This window comes from Pogona vitticeps, chromosome 3, assembly GCF_051106095.1.
Source record: "Pogona vitticeps strain Pit_001003342236 chromosome 3, PviZW2.1, whole genome shotgun sequence".
In the NCBI taxonomy this organism is placed as follows: domain Eukaryota; kingdom Metazoa; phylum Chordata; class Lepidosauria; order Squamata; family Agamidae; genus Pogona; species Pogona vitticeps.
The window spans coordinates 60,208,011-60,227,859 of NC_135785.1; the positions used below are offsets into that span (position 1 = coordinate 60,208,011).

Genomic DNA, 19,849 nt, shown 5'->3' on the forward strand with positions numbered 1-19,849 from the left:
AAAAAAAATTCTTTGTCAGGGAGGATGAGTGACTGTCTGTGTTGGACATGATGGAAGTAATTAGAATTTCATTACGTGGCTGGCACTGGCTGTTGATCCTCATGGGTTCTCACAAAAGAATTTCTGTTCGGAATCTAGCATAATAAGCAAACTCATATGTTTCCAACCAGTTTCCATGGCAGCTTTGTAACCTGATGTGAACAGGCAGAAGCAGTAATTGTACAATAGTGAAAGTTCTTTATTTTCTGAATGTTCCATGTTTTCACATCTTCCACATTTGTTTCAGAATGTTACATTGTACATATGTACAATGAAGATTTTTTCTTTTGGTAGCACTGAATTATTTTTCTGAAACCCATCAAAATAACAATTTTTATATATTCAGACCCGGGGTAGACTGTGGTCCTCAGTGGCAAGGACATCTTTTAGTGAGTGATATGCCCCATTGGCAAATAGATTGGTGAATGAAATTTAAAAAGTTAGGAAAACCAGTAACTAATATGGCTTTTGGACTCATTCTTGTAGTCACCTTCTAATTATGTGCCCAAAGTACAACAGCCTCAATTTTGTCATTTTTGCTTTTGGATAAAGTTCAGTTTTGATTTGATCTAGGACCCAGTTGTTTGTCTTTCTGGCAGTTCAGGTGTCTGGAGATCTCTCCTCCATCACCAGTTATTTCTTATATGTTTTTATAAATATCTGCCTTTCATGCTCATACATAGTAATCAGAATGAAAGTGTGTGGATGATCTTGGTCCTGGTCTCCAGTGACATGTTCTTACAAGTTGAGGATCTTTTCTAGTTCCTTTATTCATGCCCTTCCAAGTCCCAGACGTCCGATTTCTTGGCTGTAGTCTCCATTTGGTTCAATGAGTAAACCAAGGTTTACAAAATGTTTAACAATTTTAGTTTGTTTATTGTCAACGTTAAAGTTATGTAATTCTTCTACAGTTATGGTGTTTCTCTTTGTGTTCTGCTGCAGTCCTGCTTTGGCGATTCTTTCATTCACTTTCACCAAAAATCATTTCAAGCCATCTCATCAGTATAGGTCTTCACTATACACTTTTCACCTTACCTTTATTTTATCTTGGTCAGGTAGTGTGCTTTACTGTTTCGTTTAGGATACTTGGGCCAAATTTTCCAACAGCATTTGGTTCTGCTTTGTTTCCTACTTTTGTGTTCTGATCACATATGATTATAAGCTTGTCTTGTTTGGGTATGTGATCAATTTCCTCTTGGATGCTTGCATAAAAGCTTTTTATTTCAGCTTCAAACACTTTGTAGTTATCTGACTGAAAATGTCCTGTTCTAGTCCATTTTAGTTCACTGACATGAAGCACCGCATTGTTATTGTTGCCTTTATTGCTTTTTTATTTCTAGTTTACTTTGATTCATACTTCTCATGTTTCATGTTCCAGTTGTGTATGTTATGCAGCATCAGACTTTCCTTTCCCCTCTGCCCATGTCAGCCACTAGATGTCCTTTCAGCTTTAATCTAGTTTATTAACAACAGCACTATTTGTACTTGTCCTTTGCTCTTACCCAGTATGCTCGTAATTCAGTCTAGCCTTCTGATGGTATTGCTCTTGTCTTCTCTAATGCACTCAAACCTCCCCACCGTGTTGAGACATGCATCCAAGAAGAGGGTGCACAGAGTGTTGCAAAAGTTTGAATTTTGGTTAAATTTATCTAGCTGTGTAGCAGAAATGCAGGGATTCAAAGAGCAGGATAGTTTCAATTTCCTTAGAGTACATCATTCCTTCTTATCAGCTGGCACTTACAGTCTCAGTAACTCACTCTGAGACATCAGAAATAGAAAGAATAAAAAGTTTCATTACATACAATAGAACATGTCAAACAGCAAACTGAGAACAAACATGACTGCTTGTAACAACAGACCTCGACAGGTTCACTGCTTCCAACACACAAATGAGAGGGGAAAATGCTGAGCAGATAATTCTTTGAATTCAGAGGCAGGAATGAACAGTGGGTTAATGCTGGATAGATTGACAGTCACGCCACCCCTGAAAGATCCCTACTACCCACATTTACTAGAGGCAGCATGCAAGGTTGCAAAAACTCCAACATGAAGTTGGGAATGGACATAAGCCTTTTCTACCAGTTCTTTTAGCTGGTCGCAGAGATCTGCTGTCAGAATGATCAGCACACAAAGCTTCTGTACTGGCTACAGTTTGCTGAAAGAAGATGAGAGAAGGCGGCAGAAGAGGTATGGACAACAGTGAACCTGAGTTATACAAGATTCAAACTGCCAGTCCACAAATAGAGCCTTAATGGCAGCACAGTCCTCGTGAAGGTGATCCTTAGTGAGTAGCATTGGGATTCAGCAGAGCTTCAGCTGGCCTATTATTGGATCTGTAGCCAGTATCACCAGTTAGCATTGCATCGCAGACCTTTAATTTTTTTTTAAAAAGACCCACATAATAACAGTACAAGCCAACATCATAATACTTTTCTACTTTGTGACTTCAAATTTTGGAGAGGTGCTATAGCACCAACCTAGGAAGCATTGAGCCATGTGCACTGATCCTCACACCTCATGAAGATCGGCAGTTTTACAAAAATTAGTTGTGGAATTCCTATTTCAAGATGAATTGACAGCTTAACATATTAGTGGTTTAGGAGAACTACCTTTATTCAAAAAAATAGACAAAAGGATACTCACTTATTTAGCATGTTTATACTGAGATCATCTCAGCTTTAGAATGTTTGGTGCAGTAGGGAACAGGAAGGCACAGAGTCTTTGAATATAAAACTGGAGTAATGTATACGAGTGGTGCAGCCCTCAGTATCCTTATTATAGCAACAGTCATTTTGAGATGGTTTAATAGTGAACATGAATAATATCATTGGGCACTTTCTTCATGTTCAGTTTGAAAGCCCAAATCCTGTGCTCACAGTCCTTTCTGAGTCTTTGTGCAGCTCTGTCTACTGCAGCTTATCCGCTCCAGATTCCTTTTTAGAGGTATACTACTGGTCTTTTAAGATAGCACACTGTGGTAATCAATCTCCAGATGCTGTTGAGGTGGTAGCATTTGATATCGCTGTTGTTAATAACATTCTTGGCATATATGAGTTAAAGATTATGATTGAATCAACACCCTTGATACTTTGTGGGTGAAATTTGTAATTTTATGATTTTATATATTTTTATACTGTTTTGTTTTATTTTGTAAGCCGCCCCGAGTAGACATGGTCTAGAGGGGCGGGGTAAAAATCAAATAAATAAATAAATAAATAAATAAATAAATAAATAAATAAATAAATAAATAAATAAATAAATAAATAAATAAACAAACAAACAGAAAGAACTGGAAGGGCTTGCACTATAAAAAGCTTGGTACATATACAACTGTGTTGTTTGAGATCAGTTGTTCATGTAAACATTTGTAAAAATTTGTAAAATCTGCCAGCTGCTGCATGTCTGTCACTTAGGTTACTTGTCTTCTCTACTTTTGAACATATAGTCAGAACAAGGAGGCAGCTGTTTCTGCTCTAACATTTCTAAGGATGGACATAACCACCATAAATCAAAATATTTCTAGTGTGTTATTAATCCCGTTTGTGAAGTAAGAAGAAGAAGCAGAGTGTTTTCTAAATTATTCTCACTGGGGAGACTTAACATACAAATACATGTTAGCTCAAGTGGAAAAACATGATATTCTAATGAACTCCATCTACTTAGTAAAATACAAGTTATATATCTGGACAAGCAATTGATTTCCCCACTGCTGTTGGTTAGAGAGACTTTGTGGGTTGATGTTTTTTGTTGTTGTTTTTAATACTGTAACAAAAAAAGTGTGATCTTGATTCAGCCTGGGCTGTGCCACAAGAAAGGATATATTTTATTGGCTTCCAAGAACAACTATATAAAAATAAGACTAAATGTATTTTACATTCTATTTCTTTTACTTACTATAGTTATCTCAATGGAATTATGGAAGTAGATTACAGTCCATAAAAAGTGAAGAAACGTTTTCCATGACTGAAAGTTTATCCATAGATGAACATCTCCAGTAAATAAGACACAATTACCTACTGATGGTAAATTAAAAATATCACTGGCCATTTGGTTTTGTAATACAGTAATGAGAGTATTCAGAGTACAGCCACATTAGGAAATTGTATTTGGAAAAAAAATCTGTCAGATATTAAAATGTTCTCATTTTTATTTTAAATACCAAATGTAAAGTTATTAAATGTAAGATGCAAAATATTCTAGAAAACTGGCAGAGTTTCCCAGTTGGACCCCCCCCCCCCTTTCCCTCCAGTCCACTCTTTTTCCTCTTTCTTTCTGCTGATAATTTACTTTTGGCCCAAGCTGAATTAAGTACACTGGAAATGAAGCTAAGTCATGAGAAACAAAAACTGAAACTGGCAATTTCCATTCGTCAATGCTTATGTTGCCAAGACTGCAGCAAAATCTTCTCATTGCAAGGAAAGAAAACTGCTGTCATGCCTCAATACAGTTTTCTCAACTCCCTCTTTTTTCTGAATATGCAGCTTTTCATTTTGAAATATCTAGTATAGTTCCTGTGTCAAGAATTTATTTTCCATGTTATGTACAAAAAACAAAACAGTTTTAAGGTGTACAATCCCTTTCTCATGACTTTCTAAATCATGATATCTCTACCAACTGGGGTTTATTATGGTTCAGAAATAAAGAACTTTAAAGCACAATACTATTGCCTTCCAAAGCAAATCTTAAATATGCTACCTAAAAGAAAATTCCCAAAGGAGTTGCTTTGTAGTAATTTGGCTTTGGATAGCAACTTAAAGTTTATAAAGTTTGAAGGACTTGTTTTCAAATCTTAAATACTAGAAAGTATTCAAGGAAAAGAAACAAAGTGCTTTCAGGATTTGTGGAGTAGTTCTAAGTGAGTGTAGAACAGCTAACATGGTATACCTTTTTAGTATACCAACAGAGGACAATTCATTTTAACTGGGATTGTTTGTTTGTTTGTTTGTTTGTTTGTTTGTTTGTTTGTTTGTTTATTCATTTATTTATTTATTTATTTATTTATTTATTTATTTATTTATTTATTTATTTATTTATTTATTTATTTATTTATTTATTTATTTATTTAACTTATATGCCGCCCACACTACCCAAATGTCTCTGGGTAAATTAATGTATTTTAATTTACAAAAATTAAAATACAGTAAAAAAGATAAAACAATTAAAATACAATTAAAATAGATACTCTAAAAATTGCCATCAGGACCCACATTTGATATTATTTCAATTTAAAACCTTCTGGAACAGGAAGGTTTTGACCTGGCGCCAAAATGTCATCAGAGTCAGACCCAGATGAATCCCATTTGGGATGGCGTTCCATAGTCAGGGGGCAGCTGCCAAAAAGGCCCTTTGTCTACAAGTCATCCTGGCTAGATCTTAACTGCCAGGTAGGTTCATATGGAAGGAGGCTGTCCTTCAGGTATCCAGGGCCCAAGCTGTTTAGGGCTTTATATGTCAAAACAATAGGAGCCTTGTGGCGCAATAGTTAAACTGCTGTACTGCAGCTAAAACTGCTAACAACCCAGGGTTCAATCCCAGGTAGCCGGCTCAAGGTTGACTCAGCCTTCTATCCTTCCGAGGACGGTAAAATGAGTGCCCCACTCACTGGAGGAGCAGCTGAAGGAAGGCCCCCCTGGCCACCGAGTCCACCTGGGCTTCCAGAGTTAGACTGGGGTACAGGAGCACCCCCAGGCTGCGGACCCTGTCCCTTGGGGGGACTGTAACCCCATTCAGGGCAGGGAAATGGCCCTCCAGCCTATCAGGCGAAGCACCCACTAACAGCACTTCCATCTTGTCTGGACTGAGTTTCAGTTTATTAACCCTCATCCAGTCCATTATCAGGTCCAGACATGAGTTCAGCACAGAAACCGCCTCACCTGGATTGGTGGAAAATCAGAGGTAGAGCTGAGTGTCATCAGCATATTGCTGACTCCTCAGCCCAAACCTCCTGATGACCTCTCCCAGTGGTTCCATGTGGATGTTAAAACAGAATGGGGGACAGTATCGAGCCCTGAGGAACTCCATGACATAAACGCCATGGGACAGAGCAATTGTCCCCCAGCACCACCCTCTGGACATAGTCAGCCAGGAAGGAACAGAACCACTGTAAAGCAGTGCCCCCAACTCCCAACCCAGCCAGCCAGCCTATCCAGAAGAACACCATGATTGGTCAGTGGTGTCGAAAGCCACTGAGAGGTCCCGGAGTATCAACAGGGTCACAATCCCCCGTCTCTCTCCTGGCAAAGGTCATTGTACAGGGCGACCAAGGCAGTCTCTGTACCAAATAGTAAGGCTTGAGTTCCACTGTGTAGGAAATCAAAAGCATTCTGAGTGCTAGCTGGATATGAAATAAGTTGATGTTTTTCATTCTCCTGTGTCCATTGCCCTCCACCCTCAATTATTACTGCTATTTTATTTTATTCCAGAAATCACTACATGACACAAGGTGACTTTTTCAGTTAAAAATAAGAAGAAAAGAAATATTTGTAGAGATAGCATGGGAGCATTTTGTGATGAGAATTTGTACTTGTAACTGTATAGCAAAGGACAAATATTCTAGTGAGTAAAAGAAAATGTTTCCTTCCTTCTCCTGAACCATAGTGTCAGGAGTAGATTTTTTAAAAAATCTTTCAGCACACATCCCAGCTACCTAATTGCTCACGGACACACATATTTTCTATGAACTGTTAAATATTTGAGTAGGCTAATTCGCTTTCCTTTCCCCTCAACACAGCATATCAATATTCTGTTCAGCTCATACACCCTAGAAAGGCCATAGTTAATTATGTGTTCTCAGTTCAATTTAGACTTAATGCAACCCTTTTAGAGTTTCTAGGTACAGTGGTGCCTCGCTTAGCGAGCGCACCGTATAACGACGAATCCGTATAGCGATCCCCTTTTTCGGGATCGCTATACGGAGCACCCAATCGCCGCACCTCGCATTGTGACGATTGGGGAGTCCGGCCGCCATTTTGGAGCCGCGTTCGGCGGCTCCAAAATGGGCGCCGGATGACCCGAAATGGCCCCACGCTGTGTTTTCGCGCCCTCGGCAAGCAAGGGGAGGACGCGAAAACGCGGCGCGGGGCCATTTCGGGTCCGTTTTGAAGCCGCAAAACAGCTGTTTTGCGGCTTCAAAACGGCCGCGGACGACCCGAAATGGCCCCGCGCCGCGTTTTTGCGCCCTCCCCTCGCTTGCCAAGGGCGCGAAAACGCCGCGCGGGGCCATTTCGGGTTGCCCGCGGCCGTTTTGAAGCCGCAAAACAGCTGTTTTGCGGCTTCAAAACGGCCGCGGGCAACCCGAAATGGCCCCGCGCGGCGTTTTCGCGCCCTCCCCTCGCTTGCCAACGGCGCGAAAACGCCGCGCGGGGCCATTTCGGGTCCGTTTTGAAGCCGCAAAACAGCTGTTTTGTGGCTTCAAAACGACCCAAAATGGCCCCCCGCAGCGTTTTCGCGCCCTCGGCAAGCGAGGGGAGGGCGCGAAAATGGCTGCCCGGGGCCAGGAAACTTCTCTAAGTGGGAAGTTTAGGGCCGATTTGGAACGCATTAAATGAAGTTTAATGCGTTCCAATGGCTTTTTACTTCCCGCTTAGCGAAGATTTCATATAGCGAAGGTTAATCCGGAACGGATTAACCTCGCTATACGGGGCACCACTGTATAAATTACTCAGAGGTGGTTAACAAAATAGGAACACGATGCAGCAAATATATTAAAAACAATTAATTCAGAACAAAACAAAACCAGCCCAGCAGGAGCACTGCAAGGACCTGTTGTGACCTTTGCCTGCCATCCTCCAATTTATTTGTTTGTTTGCTCTGTTTATATAGGGTCTTTCCTCCAGTGAGTTCAAGGCAGTGTTCATGGCTGATTATGTGCTTCCAAGTCAATTCTGACTTGCTGTATTCTTTCCCAGGTAGATCTAAATTAGACAGGAGTGGTTTACAATCCTTCCATGTAGCACCTAAGACTGCAGCTTGCAACTCCACCAGCTTCACATACACCAGGTGACGAGCTGACCCCTGGCCCCATAGTCATGAGGTCCAACTAAGCTGTTTCAGTTCCCAGAAAGGCCATGGGTGTTTTGTTTTGTTTTGGAGGAGAGGGGGATTGGTTTACAAATGTATACATTCTAAGCTTGCCTCCCAAATATAAACCATTATCTTATTTTTGAATTAGCCTATTTTATTTCCAAATAATTCTACTTGACTATGTAAGCTCAATATTATAGGCAATTTAAATAATAGGTACTCTGGCTGAAATCCTGTTGCTTATTGTAATAATTTGCAACTAGAATAGGCCTACTTAATCAGAGGGGGATTTTGGTGAGTCAGTTCTTCTGTAAGTTCATTTGATTCAATGGGCTTATTCTAGTTGCAACTTATTATGCTAAGCAACAGAATTTCAGCCTTTATATTATAAAGTTCCTTCAGTTTCTTGTTTTTATTTGTGTTTTACTAAATTATGAAGTAGAAAACAACTGAAGGTATTCCTATACCTGATATTCCTGGCATTTAATTAACCAAGCCTAAATCCTGCCAACCTAGCAGTTCGAAAGCATGTAAAAATGTGAGTAGATAAATAGGTACCACCTTGGTGAGAAGGTATTAGTGTTCCTTGTCTAGTCATGCTGGCCATGTTATCACAGAAACTGTCTATGGACAAATGCTGGCTCTATGGCTTGGAGACAGGGATGAGCACCGCCCCCCAGAGTTGGACACGACTGCACTAAATATCAAGGGGAACCTTTACCTAAATGTATAAATGTTTTCATGGAGGGGGACAACGTGAGGCAAGTTTGTGTTTTTAACACAAGTCCTCACAGGTAGGGAAATTTTTCCCTCAGCTCACTTAGTCTAGGGATGTAATCAGATATCCAGACTGTACAGTATCCACCTTGTCCTTTGGAGACAACAATAGATGTTTGGCCTTTTGGTAAGCTGGGAAAGTGATACATTTTGTGGATACATTATTATTCCTGTATGTTGTAGGCAAACCCAGGCCTATTAGTTCAAGTGACAAGTTAAAAGCAGGGGTGGGATATATAAGGAGCTTAGGATGTGACAGATGCCTAGGACAAGTTCACTAGAACAGCGGAGAAGGCTCATTTTCATTGCACTTGATTTCACAGATGATTACAGCCTTCATATAGTGGCTTGTAATTGATAGTTTACAGTGTACATTTCAAACAGTCAAAACTAGACATGGGGACAAATATTTTTAAAAATTGCAATATTCAACTATTATTGGTAATTCGTCAGATATTTGTTGCTTCGTATTCTTGAGGTCCAGAGACCCCCAACAAATATGAAGCAACGAATATAACCTTTTTACAATCATCCATGTATTAGGCTTCCCCCCTCTTCCTATGCCTGAACAGAGGGATCGCTTTGATCATGCTTTGATCCCTTCCATCTTCTTCCTGTGCCCATGTGGCTTCTTTTTAAGAGAGAGATCCCCTGGGCTCTCAAAAAAAAGTATGACCCAACGAACTGATGAATTGACTTGTGGTTCGTCGGACCACTGGAGGGCAATTTGTAGTTCATGAACCAAGATGAAGTGCCAAAATGACACTTCGTCACCATTTCTAGTCAAAGTTTACATGAGTGTGTTCATTGGTGTACAGGGAATTTATCTGTGATATAGCCATCAGGCTGCTTGAAAATTCAGCGAGCAAATTGTGAATTAATTGCCATAATCAGATTAGTTGTTGTCTACATTTAACTCATTCATCATTCTGTAAATTTTGAATTAATTTTTTATATGTCAATGTACAAAAAAAAGATTATTTTGAAAATATGTTAATATAACATCTCTTTTCTCTCCTCTAGCGTCCATTCTCTGATGTGGAACTCCAAGGGTTCTGGGTTCAGTTTTGTATTTTTTTGTGGAGGAGAGAAGTTTATATTTGTCCATGCTTGGAAGATTGTTTTTAAATACCATTAAATCTCTCCTGGCTTCTTATTGTTCCAGGTGAAGGGAGTAATTCAGATTGAAGCATGAGTGCTGAGACCAGTCAGGGGGTAATCACAACTCCTCCACCACCCAGCATGCCTCACAAAGAGCGATATTTTGACCGCATCAATGAAAATGACCCTGACTACATCCGTGAAAGGAACATGTCTCCTGACCTCAGGCAAGACTTCAACATGATGGAACAAAGGAAGAGAGTTACCCAGATACTGCAGAGTCCTGTGAGTAGGAGTCAGAGGGGCAACAGAAACACAGCAGTGTTTCTTTCTTTTCAGAGACTTGCATTTGTTTAAGCTTATTAATATATGTATAAAACAAAATAGCTTAAACAAAGACAAGAAATCTCTTGCACTACATCGCAGTAAGACAGTATGTCCAAACTAACTTTTCGTGAAGACCACCAGTTTGTACAGTATTTGTTTGCACAGTTTTCATGTGCAAACAAGTAGTCCTTTATCTAGAGTTTTGCTTTCCGCCCCCCTTAATGTTATGCTTCATTAACACTGCACAAAAGTAGCTTCCCAGCTACATGGCATTTGATTGCTGCTCAGACACAGAAAAGAGAGGGGAAGTTGTTGACTAGGTAGAAGCTGTTTAGACATTTGCATGCTGATCAGCATTCCATTCCTATTTTAAATTCTGTACTAAAAGCTGTCTCAAATCCCTGCATGTGATTTGCTTTGGAAGAAAAAGTAAACTGTGTTTTACCTCATTATTCTGATTATGTTTTAGAGTAGCAGCTTAATGTAGACTTAATCATGAGAAAAGTGCATCTCATAATTGTAGTCATGACTGTTACAACACCTTCTGGATGCTCAAAAGATACTGTAATTTGTCAAATTCCACTCTTGGCTTTTTAGTTCTTATACCTCATGTATGGTCTTAACACTATGGGTCATGGAAATAGTAGCAGTCTACCGCAAAGCAATATAAAGTAGTCTGTTTCAGCTGTAATTCTGTGCATGCCACCTCAAAAGTGAAAACTAGTATACGTAGGATTATGCTCCAAAGAGATACTGATACTCTGTGGGACTTGTGTCTGAGTTAACATGCATAGGACTGCACTTTTAAACTGGCATTCTTGTGCAGTCATCCTGTCTCACTTAGTACTGTGATTTCTTCCTTGACTCCCTGTGCTTTGTTATCTTTATAAAATTCACAGTTTATTTTTAGTTTTGCTTTGTTCCAGGGAAGTAGACTTTAGTGCTGTCGTGTTTTTCTTTGAAGTTCATATCTGCACTGAGAGGTTCCCCTTTTGGAAGCTTTCAGGTAGCCCTCAAAAGCACTTAAACCAAAATAACAGTAACAGAAACAACTCCTGTAGAGAAGCCCCAGCAAGGAAGTTGATTGGTTATATGTTTTCTCATAGGATTTCTTAAAGATCTCTTAAAAGAGAGGACTTACTTTCTTAAAAGAGAAATAGGTTTATCTGTACATGAATCCCTGTAAACATCACTCTAGTCTGTCACAAAGTAGCAAAAAGAAGGAGGAGGAACAAATGTTTCACCTGGAAGAGCTGTACAGTGACATTTGTAAACAAACCATAATACTGGTAAACCTGTGTGTTAAGGCAGTTATTTTCTTTGTCCAAGCAATGTACAGATAAAGGGATCTGATAAACTCTGAGGAGTCATAGACTCGTGACAAGTGTTTAAGACGTGGTTATGAATTTAATACACAATTGTGTATAGTGGGATGGTCAGATGGAGTGCAAAACAGTGACCGAGGGAGTGGACCTATGTTTTTATTATGTGCCCCTCTGTGTTTACCATGCATCCCACTTCTAAAATCTCCACATAGCTTATGAATGTATCTGAAATGTTGTTGTTATGTGCCGTCAGTTGCCTTTGACTCATGGTAAATGAGCAATCTCCAACTACCCTGCTCAGTTCAATGCTGGCACTTTGTGGTAGCTTGACGGTGTGTAAGATGAAGCTGTGCTCAGCATCTAGTTGGAACCTGATGAGAATGTGAGATGTTCCTGTCACACTGCATAGAAGGAATGTGTTGTTGCACAAGCAAGGACAAAGCCCTATCATTCGCACAACCAGGAGTTCTGGAAGAGTATTCCAGTCCTGGATCCTGGCACTAGTCTAGATTATGGTTATCCAGAGAATTTCAGATTGGCAAAATCATTCTTTCTGAAGCACAGAGGATTTGTTTGATAGAGCAAGAATTTGCAACATGGAGCTGCCTTGGGGCACACATAGAGTCCCAGGGAACAGCTGATCCCTGCACTGCCCCCGGTGATGCCCAGCTACATTAAAATATATTGTTTGTATGGTAATGACAAGCATATGCTTTTGAAATGCATTGATTTGGTAAGTTTGTGATAGAAGGAAGAGAGGAGGGATCATGTTGGTAAGAATAGTTCTGATTGGCTGGAAGAGAAAATTGGGGAGTTTTAAGTGTTGGGGAGATTTGAGGAACAGTGTAGGAGTAGAGATGTCAAGGTCAAATGTATGACACATGAACAAAGTTCTCAGAGCAGTATGAAATTGGTGGATTGGTAGTTTGAGTCTGTGGGGATCCATCACAAATGACATTTATCATTGATAAGGTAATTTCAGTGTGAGATCAGATAACCCCATCAGTCATGTCAGTGTTCTTCTGGATCCTGTGGCATGAGTGATTTCTTTAAGTGCTTCATCAATCTGTATAGTATGAAGCATTATTTCACTCATAGTAAAGCAGGTATTTCTCTAGAGCAGTGGTCCCCAAACTTGGGCCTCCAGAGGTTCTTGAACTTCAGCTCCCAGAAGTCCTAGCCAGCAGAGATGGTGGTGAAGGCTTCTGGGAGTTGCAGTCCAAGAACATCTGGAAGCCCAAGGTTGGGGACCACTGCTCTAGAGGGCTATATCCTATTTTTCCACAGGTAGAAAAATAATTCCAGGCAACATCAGTTTGCCTAATAAACATTTATCTAATTGTTTCAATATTTCATAAGAATAAAAATGTAAAAAATCCAAAATTGAATACATGTAACTTAAAAGTTACAGGTATGCTTACTATATTTTACAGAAATCAGTCTTATAGCTGTGAAAAAAACTGCACGTATAAATACTTTAAAATATATGAAAACTCATCTTAAGTTGCAAACAATAAACTTAAATGGTGTTTCAAAAAAATTTCAAAACACAGGAGCATTTTGGAAAAAAAATTCTGTAGGAAATTTTGAGGATGTTTTAATTACATTCTAAAAATGCAGGAACTTGCAGTCTTGAAAAGGGAAGTTGAAAAAATATACATCTCTAAAACACATCATTACATTGAAAAGTTTTTAAAAAGTAATTATTCATAGCCTTTGCATATTTTACATACAGAAAATTATTTAATGAGGCTTTCACCTAGCTAAAGCAGCCAACTTTGACAGAGAAATCAGGTAGAGTAAAAGATAAAAGATGTGTGAGTGTGAAGGGAAGAGAGGTTTTAGAGAGAATTAATTGTATCGAATAAATTTAAAGCCTAAGAATAAACATCTCTTGAACACTGTTATTTTTATAAATTTTTCTAACTAAATTTTACTAAATTAAAACTGAGTGATATAGAGTGTTGGCTACCTGAGGTTGGATATGTGGAAGGTGTTATAAGGGCCTGAGTGAAAGGGCAAATACATACCCATTAGGTAGGGGTTAGTGGCAGTAAAAGAGGAAGAGTGGAAATAAGTTGAAATTATTAAAGCATAAACATTATTTAAAGAAACCATAACCTAAATAGTCAAGTGACAAGACAAAGTTTAGATATCAGTATATAAGAGAGTGGTAAAGGTAAAGGTTCCCCTTGACATTTAGTCCAGCCGTGTCCGACTCTAGGGCATGGTGCTCATCCCCATTTCCAAGCTGTAGAGCAATTGTTTTGTCCGAAGACAGTTTCCGTGGTCACGTGGCCAGCACGAATATACACGGAACGCCGTTACCTTCCCACCGAGGTGGTACCTATTTATCAGCTCGCATTTTTACATGCTTTCGAACTGCTAGGTTGGCAAGAATGAGAGAGTGATAGGTTGCCCTCAAAAAGTTCCTCTATGTTTTCCCATGTTTGGAGAGGCATTTAACAGTACAGTACTGGGAATCTCTACACACACCAAAGGGGGTGTGTGAGTGTGTGTGCATGTGCACTTGCCCTTTCCATGTTAGCTATGGCTTTTCTTTTCATGTACATGTTACCCAAAGTGGAGTATAGAAATGTTTTATTTAATTGTACTTTAATATTAACTAGTGAAATCTGGCTAGCTGTAATTTCCAGAGAGCAAGAGCTCTGAGCAAAATTGTTCTGCTTCCTAGTACTGCAAAAATTGAGTGAATTTTTCCTCTTCATGTTCCTAATCTCTCTTGTTTCCAAGTATAGAATAATCTGGTAGTTTTAGTAATACTGTACTGCAGAGAACTAAGATCATAAAACCATTAATTCCTTCAGCATTTTCCACTTACCACCACTTTATTTGTGGCTTTCCTATAGATTTGCTTAGTAATGTAGTATTTATGGCCAGTTTATTTAGAATGTATTTGCTGGGTCTTGTAGAGACATGGTGTAATAAAGATTTGTGTGTGTGTGTGTGTGTTTCTTAACTAAATCCAGATGAATTACATTTACTAATATAGTGTTTCATCCACTGTTTCTTTGTTCAGTTGTCAACATATTCAATATTACTGTATTATGTAGCTGGGAAAATCTGGCCTTAGAAAATGATGTTTCCTATTAGTGTGATTCAGACCCAAAAATTGGTAGAAGAATATAGTTTACTGGGACTCAGGTGATTAGATGCGTTGAAGTGAATTGATGTTAACTCTTATTTAAGTCCAGTTGATTTCAGTGGGTTTACTCTAGTTGGAACTAACATTTCAGTGGGTTTACTCTAGTTGGAACTAACATAGTCCTGTGACTTCAAATGCATCTCTCGGTCTTTGTCTTCTATGAACAAAGCCCTCTGAAGTATGCTGATGTGTATAAGGATTCCAGCATATCAGATCCACGCTCTTTCTCTAATATTATTATGAATGCAAATACAGTACTTGATTCTAACACTTCCAAAATATCACATGCATTCTTTCCCTAGTTATCCATAGAAGAATATTCCATGATGTAAATGTGTTGCAAGTTGGAGTAAAATTGTTACCGCAAACCCGCGAAGATCCAGCAGAGTTAATGTTTTCAGATCCTGATGGCAAAATAACTCACGCAGACATGTTCAGCTTCCTCCATCACGACACGTGTATTTACAGCATACACAAATATACAAAGCGGCAGCACGACAGGTTTTATTATGAATGAAATGCTCACCTTCAATCCTTACATTGATCTCTATGCCCCAAATTGCTGTTTAGCATAGTAAATTGCACTAAAGTTGGTCCACTGAATCAATGCGGATTTTGTGATTCCATTGATTCAAACAGACCTCCTCTAACTGTGGCATCTGCATAGCAAGTTGAAGTTAGAGTAGGCTCCTTTGAATCAATGGAACTTATGGAGAAATTGACTCATTAAATCCCAGCTGAATTAATGGTTCTTGTCTAATGTGATTTACTACACTAAGCAACAGGATTTTGCCCAATCACTGCTTTATGGAAAAAGGCTGGCCATAGAGCAGAATACTTTTTCAACAAAGTAATAAGTAACCTGTTTCCCCAAAAATACAGAGTCTTATATTAATTTTTGCTCCAAAAATGCATTATGGCTTATTTTCAGGGAATGTTTACATTTATTCAATTACAGTCATGTCATCTTCTTCTGGTTGCTGCACAATAAGTCCTTGGTGGAGGGCAGGGTTTCACTTAACTGGGGCTTATATTTGGGGTAGGGCTTATATAACGAGCATCCTGAAAAATCATACTAGGGCTTATTTTCAGGTTAGGTTTTATTTTTTGGGAAACAGGGTATCTTTTCCTGGCTTTAGGTGCTATACAGCAGAGGCAAACAAAGGTGCAACCAGTCTGTGCAAAGCATCAGATCTCTTATGTAGCCACCATGAAGTTCACCACCGAGGTTTCGGTTCCATAATATTTCCAATTTGGAGTAAAGCTAAACTATTGATTAGTAATTACCAATGTTTGGAAATAGATACTAGGAAGTGATGCTTCCTGACCAGTAAGTCAAATAATATTTTGATATATTTTAATATATTCACAGGCTTTTCGGGAGGATTTGGAATCTCTTATACAAGAGCAGATGAAGAAAGGCAATAACCCAACTGGGTTACTTGCCCTGCAGCAGATTGCTGACTACATCATGGCAAGCTCTTTTGCAGGCTTTTCTTCATCTCCTCTAAGTAAGTAAAAGTGTGTGCAGTGTATCAATTGGGTGGGCGAGTTTGGTAGGGCATGGGGGACAAAATAATGTCCCCAGCTCTTGCCACAGGCCTCCTAAATGGCCCAGAAGCAGACCAAATCATGCATTTTAAAAAAATTGTACAAGAAATGTGTGGCTAGCCAGTCTTGATGTCTGTTAGTGGTTTTGTTGGGGTTGAAAGAGGTTCAGCCTTCCTAGGGCAAAAGCCAAAAACCTTTCTGTTTTTTCAAATCTCTCTTCATTATGATTATGGATTGACAGTGGACTCCCATAAAAAAAAACCCTTGCTGTGCGCAGTACACCACCCACCCTGCTTAACATGTAAATTAGAATGGAAATAAAAATAAATTTTCTTCTACTTTTGGTGTGTTGAATTACTTGTTCATTACAGAAAAAAAGAATAATAAAATAATTTTCTGGGTAGTTTAAAAGTGGCATTTTGTTCTGTAGTTCAGACTTGCTTGATACTTCAATATATTTAGCTGAATCAGCAACTTTCAAGTACCAATATTTACTAGGGAAGTATTAGAAATCAGCAAAATGTTAGCAGTTTCTAGTTCACTGTTAAATAAATCATATGTTTCTTTTGCAGACAAAACTTTTAGTCATTTCTGTTCAATTTCCTTTAGGCTCTGGACTGATTACAGCCATCAACGACCTACCTGGGATAGATACCACTGCGTTTGTTAAAGGAGAAAAACTTATTCGTTGTAAATTAGCCAGCTTATATAGGTTGACAGATTTGTTTGGGTGGGCACACTTGACAAATTCATACATCACAGTAAGTATCTAGAGATCAGCATTTTCATTCCCTCCTTATGTGTTGAAAGGCACATGTAAACATCTCAATCCTATGTTTTGCATATGCTTCCGCTAGAATTAAACATATTGTTTTGACATAACAATAATATTTTCTTCTTTTTTTCAGGTAAGAGTAAGCAAAGAACATGATCACATTCTTGTAATTCCAAGAGGTCTATCATTTTCTGAAGCTTCAGCTTCCAATTTGGTATGTGCTTAAAGTGGATTGCTTAGTCATCTCAAATAATTCATTTTCAGAGTTTTGATCTGTTGGTGTTCTGATTCAAAGTAGAACTTAGCATAAGCCCCTCATATCAACATAAAAATGGGGTGATTTACCTTTAACAGAACATTTTTTTCTGTATAACAAGGCACATGCTCCCTTGTATTATCCTTTCAAGCCGATTCACACTTCTAGAAGTGCTGCAAATGTAGGAACAGCAGGTATGTGTGTATGTCCAGTTCCCGGTAGTCTCATGAAAGACCATGCTGCCCTCTGACCCCCCCCAGAAGTTACCCACCCCAGTACAAGGTGTATGTTTATCCTAGATTCTTCTTCTAATCAAGCAAGCAAAACCAGGCTTAAATTGTTTTCAGCTCCTTAAACATGTTTGCTTTATTTAAATTTCCACTTCCATTAAGATTCTGTTTCCTTTCAACAAGAACTTTTCACTGAGTGAGCGTTTACATTTTTAACTGTACAAAAACAGAAATATCCAGGAGATAGCCCTCTTAGTCTTTAGACTGTTGCAGCAAAAGCAGCAAAAGGTTTTGTTGTATTTTAAGGACTAACAAGTTATAGTTGGCATTAGCTTTTGTGAGCTGCAGCCTGCTTCTGGCATCTGAAGAAAGAGTTCATAGTCCACTAAAGCTTAATGCCAAATACAATTTGCTAAGGCTCTTTGTTGCTTCTGATTTATCTAAATCCAAAAGTTGTCAGATATAATTTATCTGATGATTTTTTATCTTATTCTTTTTGATCTGCTTTATTCTCTTTTTTTCATTTCTCCAGCTCTTGTTTATTGTTATGTATGGCAAGTGGAAGTCCGGTTATATAAAAATTGGATGCTCCAGGGGTATATACTTGGATATAGGAGTGAGAAGCCAGATAATGTCTCTGTTCTGCTTAAGAAACTGTTTCTATGTTAATGACTTCAGTTTCTATTTCAGATATTTTCTTTTAAAAATCAATTTGCCCTTCTCCCTCTCCATTCACTGCAGATTTGGTTACAGAATTATTTTAGGAGACAGATACTTTCATCGTATCCCTTTTATTTAAGATTTAATATTAAGATATAGTATTTAAGATTTAGTATAGCACAAGTATGGTACTATCGATTGAAAATGCCACATCACATTTATTTAAATCTTTCATAGGAATTTTAATAACTTACTGTTCTTTCCCACTTTGTTATTTAGTTAGTTGTAGAAAGTAGCCAGTGATCCCTAGTTACTTGCAGTCTAAGCTGAAGTGTAATTAATGGGGTTCTCCTAACTTGTTTCTCTTGCTTGTCTTTCTAGGTAAAAGTAAATATCATAGGTGAGGTAGTTGATCAGGGAAGCACCAATCTAGGCATTGACAGTGTGGGATTCAGCCCTCATGCAGCCATCTACTCCATGCGGCCAGATGTCCGATGTGTTATCCATATACACACTCCAGCAACAGCAGCTGTAAGTGTGTTCTTGATGTGGCCCAAAAGAAAACATTTCAATATCCATCATGAATGAAAATGATTTGCTGTAGTCACTGGGATTGACCTGTTGCCGATTAAATAAGGTCTAGCTTAAATGTATGGAACATGCATTCTCAACTAATGAAAGCAATATCCCAGCTTCTCTACAGACTACTATTAAATTTCTGCTTTACCTAAAGTAATTATGGTTGTCATTTTTATTTTCCAGAGTATATTTAGCATTAGTAGCACATCAACCTGAAAATCATCCATCATCACAGTTATTTAAACATCTAACTCTTAAGATTTTCTTTAAAGTTAGATGTTTAAATAACTGTGATGACGGATGATTTTTGAAAAACACTTAACATGATGTAAAGCCACTGCAAGCATCTTGGTCCCTGTCTTGCTCCCAGGCACAGACTCCATTTGTCTGAATAACATAGATGACCACTTGAAGAACCACAGTTACAGATGACTAACCTATCCTCTTTCTTTAGGACCCATCAACAGGTTACTGTTTCATTCTTATGCCAGCACTCTTGTCTGTATTTGCCTCACAATCTCTATGTTGGCAATGCAGCTGTAAGGGCCAGACAATCTGTCAGTGGGTTCTTATCCACTGCAATTTTTTGTTAAGTCATGTCCAACTCTTTGTGACCCCATGGACCAGAGCACACCAGGCCCTCCTATCTTCCACTGCCTCCTGGAGTTTGGTCAAATTCATGTTGCTAGCTTCAGTGACACTGTCCCAGCATCTTGTATTCTGTCATCCCCTTCTCCTCTTGCCCTCACGCTTTCCCAACATTAGGGTCTTTTCCAGGGAGTCTTCTCTTCTCATGAGATGGCCAAAGTATTGAAGCCTCAGCTTCAGGATCTGTCCTTCCAGTAAGCACTCAGTGTTGATTTCCTTCAAAATTGATACATTTGTTCTCTTTGCAGTCCAGGGGACTCTCAAGAGTCTCCTCCAGCACTACAATTCAAAAGCATCAATTCTTCGGCGGTCAGCCGTCTTTATGGTCCAGTTCTCACTTCCATACATTGCTACTGGAAAAACTATAGCTTTGACTATGCAGACCTTTGTCGG

The 19,849-nt window shown here is 38.8% G+C and overlaps 1 protein-coding gene across 25 annotated transcripts in view; it reads left to right on the forward strand.

Moving 5' to 3' along the window:
• The window catches only part of ADD3 (adducin 3), a 125,224-nt gene that overhangs the window by 90,731 nt on the left and 14,644 nt on the right, over window positions 1–19,849 (forward strand). For all 25 annotated transcript variants that reach the window (XM_020779811.3, XM_078389504.1, XM_020779812.3 and 22 more), the window contains 5 exons: window positions 10,004–10,224; window positions 16,130–16,268; window positions 16,918–17,069; window positions 17,217–17,297; window positions 18,611–18,760. In XM_020779811.3, coding sequence (XP_020635470.2) covers window positions 10,030–10,224; window positions 16,130–16,268; window positions 16,918–17,069; window positions 17,217–17,297; window positions 18,611–18,760 — 717 coding nt within the window. In that variant the 5' untranslated portion in view covers window positions 10,004–10,029. The remainder of the gene's footprint in view (window positions 1–10,003; window positions 10,225–16,129; window positions 16,269–16,917; window positions 17,070–17,216; window positions 17,298–18,610; window positions 18,761–19,849) is intronic.